Raw genomic sequence first — 15,851 nt, forward strand, 5'->3', positions numbered from 1 at the left:
CGTCAGCAGCTAAGGAGCTTACGGGGCCCTTCCTGGAGGAGCACACTGCTGAGGGAGAGAGGGGAACGGGGCTCCCAGACGGCTTGAATATTTAGCTTTTGTACAAAGCTTGCACTGAGGTGATACCATGTTGTATCAAGCATTTCCCTGTGGTACCATGTGGTGCAGTGGTTAGAGCATTAAACCAAGACCTGGGAGACCAGGGTTCAAATCCCCGCTCAGCCCCAAAGCGCTCACTGGGTTACCTCGGGCCTAGCTATTCATTCTCAGCCTAATTTACCTCACAGGTTTGCTGTGAGGAGAAAATGGGGAAGAAGCGGAAGCATATAGGCCTTGAGCTCTCTGGGGGAAAGGTGGGCTTTAAATGTAATAAACAAATAAATACGGCTTCTTGTCATTGTACTTAATGTAAAAAAGTCTGCAATGTTTTAAAAAGTGAGTTATGCACAAGCTCCAAATCAGCTTTAATTGTATAATCCAGTTTTTCCCAGTATGTGGTTTGGATCCAGCCTGACAATAGCTGCTGCCTGGAAGTGCCCTAACAATTCTTCTTTTACATCCGGCACAGTCTGAGACTGGATGAGACCCCTGCTTAAAAGCATGGTGGGTGAAGAAGATGAGCAGAAGCTGGTCCCTGTAGGACCCAGATGCATTAAAACGACACACAGGGGGTCCGACATTAGTCCTGCTCAGATTATACCTATGAAAATTAATGGACATGCCGCAGCTTCACTCTGTTAATTCCAACAGGTTTTGCTCTAATTCAGTTGAATGCAACCCAGCTTTTGTGTGTGTGTTTTGCTTTGAGTTTTGTTTTGTTTTGTTTTTTGCCAAAAAGGAGGTTTTTGAACAGTTAAGTGCTGTATAAATTCTTTCAAAGCAATGGATAAGTTGTGTTTGTCGCAGTGAACAAAAAACCAAAATCAAAAAAGATGCAGTGGCGCTGTTAATGCGGGTGCAAATTAAAATTTGGGATTATAGAACGGGAAGAGGAGCGGTCTATTCTACCCCAAATTCAAGATGCAGCCACATAGTGCAATAGTGCAGGAGGGAGCTCCTGGTTCCTTCTGACTGGCAGCAACTCTGGGCAAAGAGTTCGCCCAGCCCTGTTGCCTTAACTGGACTATCTATTTTTTATTTTCTTACTAAACGAAAAGTTCAGTTAACATAGGCATTAGCAATTAGCTATAAACAATACAATTTGATTTTAATCACGTCTTCTAAAATATTTTGACATCCATTTTGGTATCATGCTTTTGAATCTGGGAGCCAACTTTCACCACTGTATTTTCTTATTTTGGTTGGTCTGCAGCCATAGTTTCCTGGTTCAGCTGTAATGAGAAACCATGGTTTAATGGACACTTCCTGGTTTTTCCATTCTAGGAGTGGAGCAGGAGCCTAGGGGGCTCCATGTGGGTGCACAAAACTCCCTTGTTTCTTGGCTTCTCCAGCCGAGATTTGGCTTAGTCACAGCTGGCCCCTGCTTTGTCTGTGGAAGGCCCTCGGTTTAATTACCCCCACCTCCTGGTAGGGCAGGGAATGACCCTTGCCCCAAACCATGGAGGGCTGCTGCCAGTTCTACGACTGGGGGTAACCAATTTATACCAGCTGCCTTTCAGATTTTTCAAGTTAAAGTGTCATCTCAGGTATGGTACTTTTTGGGATCCCAATATGGATACAAGCATATAAAAGTGATTTAGATAAGATACACTCAAGTTTCTTGAGACGTATCCTTGGGCTCCCTAATTCAATCAAGTATGAGACGATGTGTGCAGAATTAGATATACACATGTTGGAATATTGGGCATGGACTAGCACTATAAAACACTGGCTGTGCTGCCATTTTCATTCCTAGCCTTTGAGTCCGCTTTCCAATTTATTTAAGGACTCCTATAAATCCAGATGGCTCCAACTCATACCCAGCAAAATTTGATATTTTGATATTGACTTGAAATTATTGTATAATTCTAGTGAGCAATATATTTATCGCAATATCCAAATTAGATTAAGGGATATTGAAAAACAAAACATTGATTCAGCTGTAAATAAAATCTGCTCCCCCAGGGTCTATGGTTTAAATACACCCGGTAACAGGATCACTTATATCTCAAAGTTAATAATTCCAGCCCAACGCAGGGCATTTATGTTGGCCTGACTGAATGTTTTCCCCTCAGCTTTTAAGGGCAGATATTTAAACATCCCTAGAAATGATAGACATTGCGGATGTTATTTGAATGTGCTGGACACTGTAGAACACATTATTTTCTACTCTCTACTGTACAACCAGCTGCATAAATGCGCGTTAACCCCCTTTTAGGGTAGTTTAACATCATGGCGCGATGAAAATATCAGATTCTACCTGTCTGATAGTAAAGGTAAAGGGACCCCGACCATTAGGTCCAGTCGTGACCGACTCTGGGGTTGTGGCGCTCATCTCGCTGTATTGGCCAAGAGAGCCAGCGTACAGCTTCCGGGTCATGTGGCCAGCAGGACTAAGCCGCTTCTGGCGAACCAGAGCAGCACACGGAAACGCTGTTTACCTTCCCGCCGGAGCGGTACCTATTTATCTACTTGCCCTTTGACGTGCTTTTGAACTGCTAGGTTGGCAGGAGCAGGGACCGAGCATCGGGAGCTCACCCCATCGCGGGGATTTGAACCACCGACCTTCTGATTGGCAAGTCCTAGGCTCTGTGGTTTAACCCACAGCGCCACCCGCGTCCCCTGTCTGATATTAACCCGGAGGTAACTGCAAGGGTGGCTAAGTATCTGTCAATAGTATCTCTTGGAGTGGTAAATGACACAGCAGGAAGACAATGAAATGAAAATTTCTGTTGCTATATATCTTGCCTGACTATTTCTTTGTATTTTGTATTTCTTTGTATTTATTTTAAAATGGTCTATATCTGTAATGCCTAATAAAGGTTTGGAGAAAGAAAGCTGCTGCCAATCAGTGTTGACAGTGCTGGCTGGACTACGCTGAATCCAGCTTCCTCTGTCCCTGTGTGCAAATCCTTCATCCTCCAACCAGAGATAGGCCTTTACATAGATGACATGTCCCCTTTCCCCTTTCCAAACAGGTTTTGCACCGACTGCAAGAACAAAGTCCTGCGGGCTTACACCATCCTTATCGGCGAGCTGGACTGCAGCAAAGAGAAGGGCTACTGTGCCGCTCTCTACGAGGGGCTGCGCTGCTGTCCCCACGAGCGCCACATCCACGTGTGCTGCGAGACCGACTTCATCGCCCACCTCCTTGGCCGAGCCGAACCCGAGTTCGCAGGAGGGTATGAGTATGTAATTTGCTAGAGTGGGCTATCTAGCACTTTTGCTTCCTTTTGAAACATTTTTTCCCCTTTTTACTGAATGTATATTTCAGATATATACATGTGGTGTGCGTGCCTCTCTTCCATCTTTCTCTGCTGTGTTGTTGACCCTTTTGCGGGGAGACAAGCTCACCTTGCTCTTGCAAGCGCTGCTTCCGAGTTGTGTGTGTGTGTGTGTGTGTGTGTTTGCAGTTCATCTGGGCCCTAACTTGGTGTGTTGACTTGCAGGCAAACCTCTAGCTTTGTTTATTTGCATCTATTTTTAACCAGCCCTTCGCCTTGCGGTCCCAGGGCTGCTTATACACACAGCTCAGCACAAGTACAACATGCACCCTGGCTGCCTGTCCATGGCTGAGCCGGAATCAAGGTCCTTGTATTAATTTACAAAGCCCCAATCGAGTTGCCTTGCCCAAACCCTTATATCCCAGCTTGATCGCGGAGATCACCTTCAGGAGTGTTGCTGGTCATCCCCCCAAGTTGGAAAGGCTCATCTGACATGGGACACAAAACTGAAACTGTTCATTGCCGCCAGGCTTCTGCGGACAACTAGGATAAAATGTTTTCCGCAACAGTCAGCTGGTGGTATTAATTTTTGCATGGTTTTTCTTAGTTGCATTGCAATTGTTGCACATCACATACATGTTTCTAAATGAAACTGCAATACCCCAGTATTCTTATAGATAGATAGAGGTACTTGAAATGGGAAGGATATTCTGATCTCCCCACCCCTAAAGGCCTGTGCAAGAAATGTGTACGATGAGCCCAGATGTGCCTTTGGATAGTTTTTAAAATGGTTGTCTGCTTGCTGACTGATGAAATCGGATTTTGCTGGATGAGGCCAGTGGCCCATCTAGCCCAGCAGCCTGTTTTCACAGCAGCTAACCGGGTGCCCAAATGGGAATCTCAAAAGCAGGACCCAAATGCATGTGTCTGCTCCCTTTCTGTGATTTATAGCAACTGGTATTCAAAAGAACTACTGCCTCCAGTTTTACTTAGGAATATTGCTCCAGGGGGGTTATTATTTGTTATGGTACGTATTTTTGTGTTTTTATATTGTAAATAGCCCTGTGGTCTTTGGATGAAGGGCGGTCTAGAAATTTAATAAATAATATTATAGGTCTACGACCACAGATTCTCTCTCTCAAAATGTCATTGATATCCTATCATACCTCTAGTTCCCTTACATTAAAACAAGTTATATTTGTACCAGAGAACCCCCTGCTTTAAAAAGAAATTAAAAAATGGTGTCGGATGCCTTTCTGTTTTTGTCCCCGCAGCACCTTCCCCCCCCTCAAAAAAGAGAAATAGATCTAGCATAAGGCATTATTTCATCCTCCTCTGATCATTAAGTTGAGCAAGTGAATTCCACATTTCCACCCCCCTCCATGCTTGCTTGCAACTAGGTTAGGAGTGCAAGAAGAGAAGTTTTAAAATTACATTTTTTGAGCTTAGGTGCACTTGGTTGGGATAGCTTTAGTTGTCAGCTAATGAGTGTGCATGCCTCTCTCAGCTGGTTGCTGGGCAGTTTTCTCTTTGCAAAGTGGCTTCAGCAATTGCGCTTGTGAATTGGTTGCTGTGATTTCCTCCACATGCTGGGTTGCAAGAACAGGAAACCCAAAGTATTTGTGTGCGTGCTCTGAGGACGTGTAGAAACCTAGGCCAAGCAATTTGCTAGCAGGGTTCTCCTCTGCATAGGTGATGGTGCAATGAATGGCATTTTGTGTGTGTGTGTGTGTGCGCGCGTGTGTGCGCGCGCGTGCTGGCATCTTAACCTGCATGTGGCATAAACTTCATTATAACTAGATGATGCTTTTCAAATACCTTTCCGCGCTCCAGTTTATCTCCACACAGCTGTGTGGCTCTTTGCAAGACCTGGCAGTTGGCTGACCATCGGTGCTTTTGCAGAGTTTTCCAAAGCCTCCACAGATTGCCAGGGCTTCAAAATGCTGCACACAGCTCTCTGCAAGCCGTTACGTCAGGCGATTGACAACTCTGCAGACCTGCCCACATGTCAAAAAGTAGCCTGTAGGGGTGGGGGATGGTTGACTGCTTAATGGGTGCTGAATTGCACCTTGATGAACAGGTGTACCCACAATTGATTTGCTTGGGCATAACTCCCAAAGACACAAAACATCTGTGGTTGTAGCCTTTGTCTGGAATTCACAGTGCTGTTGGATCTACACGTTATAAGAATTTAGGATTTAAGACCTTGCCCATTTGGTCTGTGAGGCTGTTTAGGCCAGGCCAGGCCCACCAGCCCTACACCTGAAACCATATGATGCCAGATGTAAGGACCCTCAGTCAAAGCCTCATGCACCGGCAGCCACCTGGTTGTAGAGGCTTGCGCAGCACTGTGGTGTCAGATGCGTGAGTCAAAGGTGGCCTGTGGAACAAATCCACATCCCATATCCCTCTCCGAAGGTGCTTAGGAGACGCCGTCCACCACCGCCACATCACAATCTGTTTTCGTTTTAAAGTCTCCGTCATTTTCAAAAGCAGCCTGTCTTTCAAAAGCAGCCTGCCGTGTGACATTGGAGGACCACTTGCTGTTTTGAGAGGCAGACAACTGAGGCACAGCCCTGCTGGGCACACAAAGCGGATGGTGTTGTCCCCTGGTTCTAAAGCTTGTATCAAGAATGCAAAGGGAGGGCCAGGTCTCAATCGGATGCTTGTAACAAAGAACCCTGCACTATCTGCATACTTGGCTCTTTACAGGTTTAATTCCGATTGGTACAGATGCTTTTTTTAAATGGTTCTCAATATTATTACTATTACACACCCCTAAATCTGGTGCTTTTTCCACCACCAAAGATCGTAAGCACATCAAAAGAGCCCTTGATCAGACCCAAAGCTTGCTGTTCTCAGAGTGGCCAACCAGTCAGATCTCTGCATCACTCCCAGTTCTAATCCAAAATACAGCGGCGGCAAAGAAGTCGCTTCCGTGTGTGTCTTATGTTGGAAAAAAAACCATGGGACTGATTGGACTCTGTGAAATTCATCCCCACTGGGAAGGCTCCCACTTCAACTCTACCTATGAGGCCAGCATAGCTCCTGGAACAGATAAGAGAGGAATCAGGACTGCTTTGAGAACATCCCTGTCTTAGACCATGTCAGAATCATAAGTTGGTTCTGAGCATGCTCAGAGCTGTTTCTTTGAAGGCCAGAGCTGGTATTCAGAAGCATACCACCTTTGACACTGGAGCTAGGGCATAGCCATTGCGACTAGTAGCCATGAGTTAAAAGTATTTAGCAGCAGCTTTTAGAAATCGTTTTGCAACAAGAAAAATATAAGTGGCTCCCTGGTAGCCGTGCTGAGGTTTTACACTGGTAAATAAACCTCTGGTCCTTTCCCTGTTCCAAAAATGGCTTCTAAAGCAGACTTGAGTTGCAGGAGATCTGCCCAAGGCTGGCAGATCGGGAGGACCCCCCCCCCTTTAACAACTCTCGTTAACCCTTTAACCCTCCAGGCGAAGGGAGAGACATGCAAAGACAATCGACATCGCCCAAGAGGAGGTCCTGACTTGCTTGGGGATCCATCTTTACGAACGGCTGCACCGCATCTGGCAGAAGCTGAGGGCGGAGGAGCAGACTTGGCAGATGCTGTTCTACCTTGGCGTTGATGCTTTGCGCAAAAGTTTCGAGGTACTGAGAAAACAGGGTGGATTTCCCCCACTTGCATGCAACTAAGGCTTTAAGAGCTGTTGGAGAAGACTTGAGTTAAAAAGTTGAGCGTATAATGTGTGGGGCGGAGAGAGAGTGTGTGTGTTGCTGCATTTTGGGCTGAGAATATGTCATAATAGTTGCTTTGGGGAAAGAAAGTCTTAAAAGAAAATCAAGTCTCCCTTCGTCTCCCAGGCTCATGCAACTGAGAATTTCCTCCTCTCTTTCTTTCCTGCACAGATGGCCGTGGAAAGAGTCCAGGGCATCAGCCGGCTGGAGCAGCTCTGCGAGGAGTTCTCCGAAGAGGAGCGGGTGCGAGAGCTCAAGCAGGAGAAGAAGCGCCAGAAGCGCAAGAACCGGAGAAAAAATAAGTGTGCGTGCGAGATCCCCGCTCCCTTGCAAGGGGGGGAGGAGAAGGAGAGCAGCCAGGAGAAGGTAAGTGCTGGCCTTCCAGCTTTGTACGTCCACTCCTTGGGTCCGGAAAGGAACCCGCAACCCATGCCGTTGTTTCAGAAGGGTTATATGAGATAGGAAGGGCACCGCAGCTAGAAACCTGGCTGCTGCATTTTGGACCCCTTGAAGATTCTGAGTCATCTTCAAGGGCAGCCCCACGTAGAGCCCAGTGCAGTAATCCAGCCTGGAATTTACCAGAACACAGAGTACAGAAGCCAAGTCAGTTCTGCCCAACAGGGGCTGTAGCTAGTGAACGAGCCATAGCTGGAAAAAGGCACTCCTAGCCCCCAAGGTCACCTCAGCCTTCAGCAACAGTGTGGAATCTAGAGGGCACCAGGTTGGCAAACACTGCTGTTGCAGCAGATCTGTCTTAACAGACATAGGGATCTCTAATTCTCAAAATGTTTCAAAATGTGCTGCTACAATATATTTTTGTGTTCTGAGATTTATACTGTAGTTTTTCATTTAATATTGCAGTGCTTTGTAATTTAGATTCTCAGTTTCTTTGTTTGCTGTATTCATCACCGTTTGGTAAACTGCTTAGAGACTGCCTCTAAATTTCAAGCGGCATATAAATACCTTATAAACAAATAAACCACCAGGGCTGCCTGCGTTGAGAAAAGGAATTCCTCAAATGACATTTTTAATTTGGTTGCACAGGCTTGTCGCTGGTTGAGTCCAGGCCCGTCTCTTGCCCTCTGTCCTTCAGTTGCCCTCCATCTTTTCCCTCTTTCCGTCCCTCTTTCCCTCCAGGAAAACTTCTTGGAAAGCGGTTGCAAAGCCTGCGGCAGCACAGAAGAGAGAGGCAGCTGCATCGAGGTCATTGTGACCAACGAAAACACTTCCTGCACTTGTCCCACTGCTGGCACTTTACTGGGTTCACCCAAAATAAAGAAAGGTATGTTGTTCGAATTTGGTGGGATTTGTCGGGGGGGACGGACCCTCAAGCAGTAAAACTTCAGCACTGTTCCTCTTGATCCTCAGCTCTAATGCATTTTGAGCTGGTCTGCGCTCTTTAGGGAACCCTTCTACACTGAAATATGGAAACTAGTGTTTTGCAACACGCTGTGGGTTAAACCACAGAGCCTAGTACTTGCCGATCAGAAGGTCGGCGGTTCGAATCCCCGCGACGGGGTGAGCTCCCGTTGCTCGGTCCCAGCTCCTGCCAACCTAACTGTTCGAAAGCACATCAAAGTGCAAGTAGATAAATAGGTACCACTCCGGCGGGAAGGTAAATGGCGTTTTCGTGAGCTGCTGTGGTTGGCCAGAAGCAGCTTAGTCATGCTGGCCACATGACCTGGAAGCTGTACGCCGGCTCCCTTGGCCAATAAACAAGATGAGCGCCACAACCCCAGAGTCGGCCACAACTGGACCTAATGGTCAGGGGTCCCTTTAACTTTACCTTTATGCTTACTAGGGGCTGCTCGCCAACCCACCACTCCTTCCCTCACAACACTCCCTCCATAGCTCACACCCCCCCCCTTCCCTTGCAAGCAAGCCACTCTGAATCGCCTCCCACCCCCCTCCTTTAAATGTCATTCCTCAGCAGCTCACCTGGTCTGTCCCAACACCTGCCCCACTTGCTTCCTTGTCCACCCGCCATTCTGTCATCATGCTGCAGTTGGCACGGCCACCTACTGGCAGACCAGAGAACTACAACATGATACTTACAGAACTAAGGCTACAGTGGTACCTTGGTTCCCGAACGGCTTAGTTGTCGAACAAATCGGCTCTTGAATGCCACAAACCTGGAAATAAGTGTTCTGGTTTGTGAATGTTTTTTCATAAGCCGAATGCCCAACGCAGCTTCCGCTTGAGTGCAGGAAGCTCTTGCAGCCAATTGGAAGCCGCACCTTGGTTTTCGAACGGTTTCATGAGTCGAACGGGCTCTTGGAATGGATTAAGTTCGAGAACCAAGGTACTACTGTATATACAAAGTGAACTGAAAACACTCTGTGTGTTGTATGCTACCTCCAGCATATGCCCTTTAAAACACCTCATTTAAAGTACCATAGTCATTTATAAAGTTTGCAACAGATCCATTCTTTGATCTAGACCAGGATTTCAAAATTCTGTTGTCTAAGATTAGATGATGATGATAATGATGATGATTACTATTAGTAGTAGTATTCTCTTGTACCCCACCCCTCTGGCTGGGTTGCCCCAGCCACTCCAGGCAGCTTCCAACTGTGTATAAAGGAACACACCAAAAAACTCAAAAGTTTCCTGAATCAGGGCTGCCTTCAGATGTCTGCAGTATGAGGGATTAGCTCTACTAAAATATAGGAGGGCATGATATTTTCAAAAGTGTAGTATTTTTCTTCAGAACTATTGTTCTTACTGGTATACAGATGTAAAAAAATAAAACAATATCCACATAATACTCTCAGCCTTGATGCTACACAATGTGTTTTCGCTCTGCTGAGCAATCCCCTTTTTTTCCTTCCTCTCTCTGTTCCTCCCTTCTAGGTTTATCTGCACATTGCAATGGCAGCGATTGTGGCTACTCCTCCAGCATGGAGGGCAGCGAAACGGGGTCGCGGGAGGGCTCGGACATCGCTTGCACCGAAGGGATTTGCAACCATGACGAAAACGGTAGGTCTGTTGCAAAACTGCATAGGGCAGGGGAGTAGAATACACCTGTGGCCCCCCTGAGGCCATGGGACTCCAACTCCCATCAGCCCTGGCTGGGCAGGGACCGGAGGCAAAAGCAAGCAGAGCAATGCATGTAAATTTTGTAGAGTAGCTTCCCTCCCCCTCTTTCTTTTTTCCTTTCTCCTTCTGTGATGGAACTCCTACTTGGGGACTTCCCTGGCTTTTTCTGGCCCACGTAGGACCACTTTGGATAGTTAGCCTTGGTGAAGACTTGACATTTTCATCCCCAAAAAAGTTTCTGAGTTTCTGCTGAAATGAGGCTGCATTTTAATGTTGTATTTTAATCTTGTTTTTTAAGTTGTATTTTAATCAATTGTTTTATATTTGGTGTTAGCCGCCCTGAGCCCGGTCTTGGCTGGGGAGGGCGGGGTATAAATAAAATTTATTATTATTATTCTACACACATGCACACCCCCCTCTCGACCATCCAGGCAAGCCAAGAGGACAGGCCAGCATTGAATGAGGGTGCAGAGTGGGGCCTGTGTGTCTCTAGGAACAGCCCCGTGGGCCAGAGAGAAAGCGATCTGGAGGGTTCTGCTTGGCCCAGGGTTTCTTTTTCATTAAAGTGGACCACCTTCTGCCTGGCAGGTGATGACCCCTGCCTCCATCGCTGCGAGGACAAGGAGGAGGACGGGGACAGCTGTGTGGAGTGCTGGGCAAATTCGGAAGACAACAACATGAAAGGCAAGAGCAAGAAAAAGAAAAAGAAAAGCAAGAAGGGCGAGGCCGAACATGTAAGTCTGAGGTTTTCTGCAGCCCGATGTCATCTAGGGGAAGCCAAACCAAATCCAGTGAATGCATTTTCATTTCGTCACATTTTTGTCCCGCTTTCCCTCCAAGGAGCTCAAGGTGACATACGTCCTTCTCCCCCACCCCATTTAATTCCCATCACAACCCTGCGAGGTGCAGGTTAGGCTGAAAATGAGCAACCTGCCCAAGGTCACCAGCAAGCTTCATGCCATAACCAGGTTGCCCTTCCCCTCCCCTGCTCCTGCCCCATTTTGGTGAGTGACTCCAAGCGCATCGCCAGTTGCTCCTAATTTGGGTGCAGGTATAAATGAGTAAGGGACGCGGGTGGCGCTGTGGGTTAAACCACAGAGCCTAGGACTTGCCAGTCAGAAGGTCGGTGGTTCAAATCCCTGCAACGGGGTGAGCTCCCGTTGTTCGGTCCCTGCTCCTGCCAACCTAGCAGTTCGAAAGCACGTCAAAGTGCAAGTAGATAAACCGCTCTGGCGGGAAGGTAAACGGTGTTTCCGTGCGCTGCTCTGGTTCGCCAGAAGCGGCTTAGTCATGCTGGCCACATGACTCGGAAGCTGTACGCCGGCTCCCTCGGCCAATAAAGCGAGATGAGCGCCACAACCCCAGAGTTGTCCGCGACTGGACCTAATGGTCAGGGGTCCCTTTACCTTTACCTATAAATGAGTAACCCTCCCTTCCTTCCCTGGACACGGGTTTCCGGCTTCAGATCCAAAAGCTGAGCAACTGCGCCGTAGACCCGAGTAGCCACGAGAGCTCCGGCAATGCCATGCACACGGAGTTCCACCGGGACAAGACCAAAGACCCGCACACTGACACCTGCTGCCGTGCAGAGAAGGGCGGGCAGCCGTGGTTGGAGCACAGGAAAACGGCGCTGTCGTGCGCAGAACTTCCAGATGCAGCCTCCACTCCAGACTCTGGGAAAGGTGCCAAGAGCTTGGTGGAACTCCTCGTAAGTAGCCGGAGAGGCTTCCTTTTCTGGGTGGATGGTGGTGCCGAGAGAGCTGCGTTGGTTTGCCTCTTAGCTGCCGAGCCGTCCTCAAAGCTTTGGCTGCTGAAGTGTTGAGCCTTAAGCAACTTGGGCTAACTAAAATGCCAAGGGGTGGGAGACGTCCAGCCCGGGGGCCGAATGCAGCCCGTCAGGCCTCCCCAGTTGGCCCACCAGGCTGTTTTGCGAGAACCACACCCTTACCTGATGATGCTCCAAGTGAGCTTCTGGTTGTTCTTTGGTGAAGCAAAGCACACTCCCATTGCCCATGGACCAGCGGTTTAGACCGTGGCGAGTTTCCTAGGCCCAGCCACCAGCTCCTCAAATATCGGCTCTGTATTTTGAATAAGAACATACGACAAGCCTGCCGGTTCAGGCCAGTGGCCCATCTAGTTCTAGCATCCTGTCCTCACAGTGGCCAAGCTGATGGCCAGTCGCTATCGATAGCCCTCTCCTTCTCCATGAATTTGTCCCATCTTCTTTTGAAGCCACCCAAGTTGGTGGCTATCACTATGCGCTGCTTGAAAAATGACTTTATCTGTCCTAAGCCTTCCAACATTCACCTGAAGAAGGTGGTGGGGCTTTCCTTCTCTGGGGGTTTCTAACCAGAGGTCAGGTGGTAATCTGTCAAGAATTCTGTAGATACGATTCCTGCATTGGATCAGATTAGCCTGGGGGGATCCCTTCCGACTCTACCTTTCTGTTACTTTTAGCAGGTCCACTCTGAATAGGACTAGCATAGAATGCCACCTGTTAAGTTTAAGAAACAGGCAGAAAGTAGGGTTGAGATCAGCATCGGGGTGCCCTGCGTGTCCTTTTTTTCACCTTCCCTCTGCCGCCTCTTCTCATTTGCAGGATGAATCTGAATGCACTTCTGACGAGGAAATCTTCATCTCGCAAGACGAGATCCAGTCGTTCATGGCGAACAACAAGTCTTTCTACAGCAATAGAGAGCAGTACCGCCAGCACCTGAAGGAGAAATTTAACAAATACTGCCGCTTGAACGATCACAGGAGGCCGGTTTGTAGCGGCTGGCTGACGACAGCCGGAGCGAACTAAACCCAATAAAATTAGCTCTGTCTTTCAATGAAATCTTTCGAGACGACTACTGCGCCTTTTCTGTCTTCGAAAACAAAACACTTTCTTTAGCAACTAAACAAAAATCTTACCTTTAAAAAATCAATGTGGCTTTCTGTTTCCTTTCGTTCTTTTTTTCTCTCTGATGCCCCCACTCCTGTGCAGGAGGCTGGTGGAGGTGATAACTTTTAATTTTGGGTTTCTTCCCCTTCCCACCCCTCCTGGCACCCGTTTCAGGCTTGGATCTTTAGTTTTGGCTAGATTGAGGCAAGCCCTTAGACCTTCATAATTTAAGCCATTTCTGTCTCTCTGTCTCTCTCTTTCTCTCAGTCTTTTCATTCAATGTTTCTCTTAACTGTGACACTTAACAAACAGACAAAAAAAAAAAGCAACTTAGTGGCAAAAGTAATGTTGTACTTATAATTCTGTACAGAAATGACAATGAACTCAATATAAAGATTTTACAAAGTAGACATCCATTTGCAAAAAGAGGAAAAAAATGTTCTGGATGTAATATGTTGAAGCGCAATGTGCAAAATTTAAAAATAAAGAATATTTATTAATATGCATAGTAAAATCAAACAAAAAAGGGTGTGCATGTTTCTACTCCTTGCGGTGAAAGAGTGCTGAAATGTCTCCAGAGCCAGGCATGTTTTCCCTATGTTAGAAGAGGGCTGGGAAATCTGTAGCTGACCAGTTGGTGCTGGACTATAACTCCCACCATTCCTCTCTGCTGGCTGGGGCTGATGGGAGTTGGAGTCCAACAGCATCTGGAGGGCCACTGGTTAATCACCCCTACGTTGGGACTACTATTTGTAGTTGATTTTTTGTTTATATCCCACTCTTAGAGCAGCTCACAACTGTTCCATTTCTAAGCCATCTGCACAACACAGTCATGGCTCCCCCCCCCCCCCCGAGAATCCTGGGAACCGTAGTTTCATGCAGGTGCTGAGAGTTGTTAGGGCCCCTATTTCCCCTGCAGAACTACAATTCCCAGAGTTCCCTGGGAAGAAGGATTGACTATTAAACCACTCTTGAATATTGTAGCTCTCCTAACAACTCCCAGAACCCTTAGCAAACTACAGCTCCCAGGATTCTCTGGGGGAAGCTATGTTTGCTTAAAGGGGCATGGTACTGCTTTGAATATAGAGCACAGATGGCAGCAGATTGTGAACCCATTGGATACCAAATGGGATGTGATACAAGACAATACACTACCAAACCAAACCCTCATTCCACAAGAGGGTAGCGAAGGCGATTAGGCAAATTCACGGAGGATAAAGCTACTAATGGCTGCATCCTACTTCCGGTATCGGCTCTGAATACCAGGGGAACCGGAGAGGGAGAGAGCCTTGTATGATGGCTTGAGCTCCTTGGAAAGAAAGGTGAGAAAAAATTGAAGTAAACTGAAAACAAATCTTATCATATAACGTGCTTGCTGGAATTTCTGTGGCCCAGGTGTGTGGCTGTCAAAACTGGCTCATGTATTTAAACACCAACTCTGGACAGGCCGTACACAAGAGTGTCTTGGGTTGACAGTTCTCTTGACTTAAGGGTTTTGGTTTTTTTGCTGCTTTTTAATATATTGTCAGTCCAACTGTACCCCAGTGGTGGAGCATCTACTCTGCATGATTGAAAGTCCAAGATCACGCTTACCAGTTTGTGGGAACATTGTGGAGCTCGCTAAGACCACTGCTCTGATGAAACTTCTTTCTATCCTTGGTATGCTATTGATCTTCTGAACTAGTGAGGCTCCCACAATCCCTGACCGTTCCCCTGGTGATTTGCAGCGTCCCGTGGCACGAACTGAACCACCACTCTGAACATGTTTGCACGGTTGCAAAACGGGTGCTTTTCTGATGGAGTTGGCTTGCTTAAGACATCGAATGAAGAGCTCTCTGCATTTCACGTAAGCAGTGAGTCGAGTGGCCCTTTCAGCAGAAAAATGGGCAGCTTCATCTGGAATGGCAGGTGATGAAGCCAGTATTGGATTTATCATGGTAGGACTTGGGGATGTTGGAAGTCTTTAGGTGAATAAATTCCCTTCTACACACACCCTTCTCCACCTCTGAAAAGGTTTTGACACACCTGTTATAAAAGACACAAAAGAAAACTTGCACCTCTAAACTCATCAGGATTGGTGAACCCCCCCCCCCAAAAGAGAGAAAGGGAGCCTTGTTTGCAAAAGAAAAGAAAAAAACTACCAATCCCTGTATTTTTAAAAGAGGGCAACCTATGCCTTCCCCACTCCAAGAAACACATACCCCAGTCTAATGTCTAATAAGGCGTGCACACATGTTCCAGAGCCACAGGCTGTTAAACTAATGGGGACTGCTCCTGTTGGACAGATGCACTGCAACAATTTGTTGCAAGTCTCATTTCCTTTAAGTGCAAATCTCCATGTGAGCTTTTACCACAAATACTTTTATTGAAAAAGTGCATAAACCTCATTTCAAACAAACTGCTTCTCAAAAGCAAGAATGCACACTGCAGTATAATTTAAAACCCCTGGTTAAAAACAGCCTTTTCATTATGTTTAAATCAGAATGCACTATGAAGAAAGCAGAGTGAATTAATATGACCATATAGACCAAAACCCCAGTAACAGCCACTGGCTACCCATTTAAAAGCAGCCTTAAAGAGGGAGGTCTTTAAGGACCATTTAAAGGCGTCCATGGACCGTTTAACAAACTGAAGGACATCGTCCTCTTTCTACTACCTCTTGATGGAAACATGCAGATGGGGACAGATATACCCCTGCTTTAAGCCGTTTACATACGATCTTCCCTCTTTAGCGACGAAATGTCTGATTACTGGAACGACATTTGAGTACATCACAAGTGGACTCTTTGTTACTGCATTTGGAATTGTTTAAGATGAAACCTATTGTGGAAAGAAACGACTTTTGCCATTTTTATGGAAGTTTATTGTTCATTTACAGT

At 46.8% G+C, this 15,851-nt stretch overlaps 1 protein-coding gene across 6 annotated transcripts in view; it reads left to right on the top strand.

Moving 5' to 3' along the window:
- The window catches only part of GGNBP2 (gametogenetin binding protein 2), a 32,123-nt gene extending 19,199 nt beyond the window's left edge, over positions 1–12,924 (top strand). For 4 of the 6 annotated variants that reach the window (XM_080982933.1, XM_080982937.1, XM_080982934.1 and 1 more), the window contains 8 exons: positions 3,078–3,287; positions 6,788–6,962; positions 7,221–7,415; positions 8,187–8,331; positions 9,903–10,028; positions 10,677–10,822; positions 11,554–11,796; positions 12,688–12,924. In XM_080982933.1, coding sequence (XP_080839059.1) covers positions 3,078–3,287; positions 6,788–6,962; positions 7,221–7,415; positions 8,187–8,331; positions 9,903–10,028; positions 10,677–10,822; positions 11,554–11,796; positions 12,688–12,891 — 1,444 coding nt within the window. In that variant the 3' untranslated portion in view covers positions 12,892–12,924. The remainder of the gene's footprint in view (positions 1–3,077; positions 3,288–6,787; positions 6,963–7,220; positions 7,416–8,186; positions 8,332–9,902; positions 10,029–10,676; positions 10,823–11,553; positions 11,797–12,687) is intronic. The other 2 variants (XM_080982935.1, XM_080982938.1) reach the window with 1 other exon arrangement.
- Positions 12,925–15,851: the final 2,927 nt, after the last annotated feature.

The sequence above is a fragment of the Podarcis pityusensis genome, assembly GCF_964106645.2.
Source record: "Podarcis pityusensis genome assembly, chromosome: 15".
In the NCBI taxonomy this organism is placed as follows: Eukaryota; Metazoa; Chordata; class Lepidosauria; order Squamata; family Lacertidae; genus Podarcis; species Podarcis pityusensis.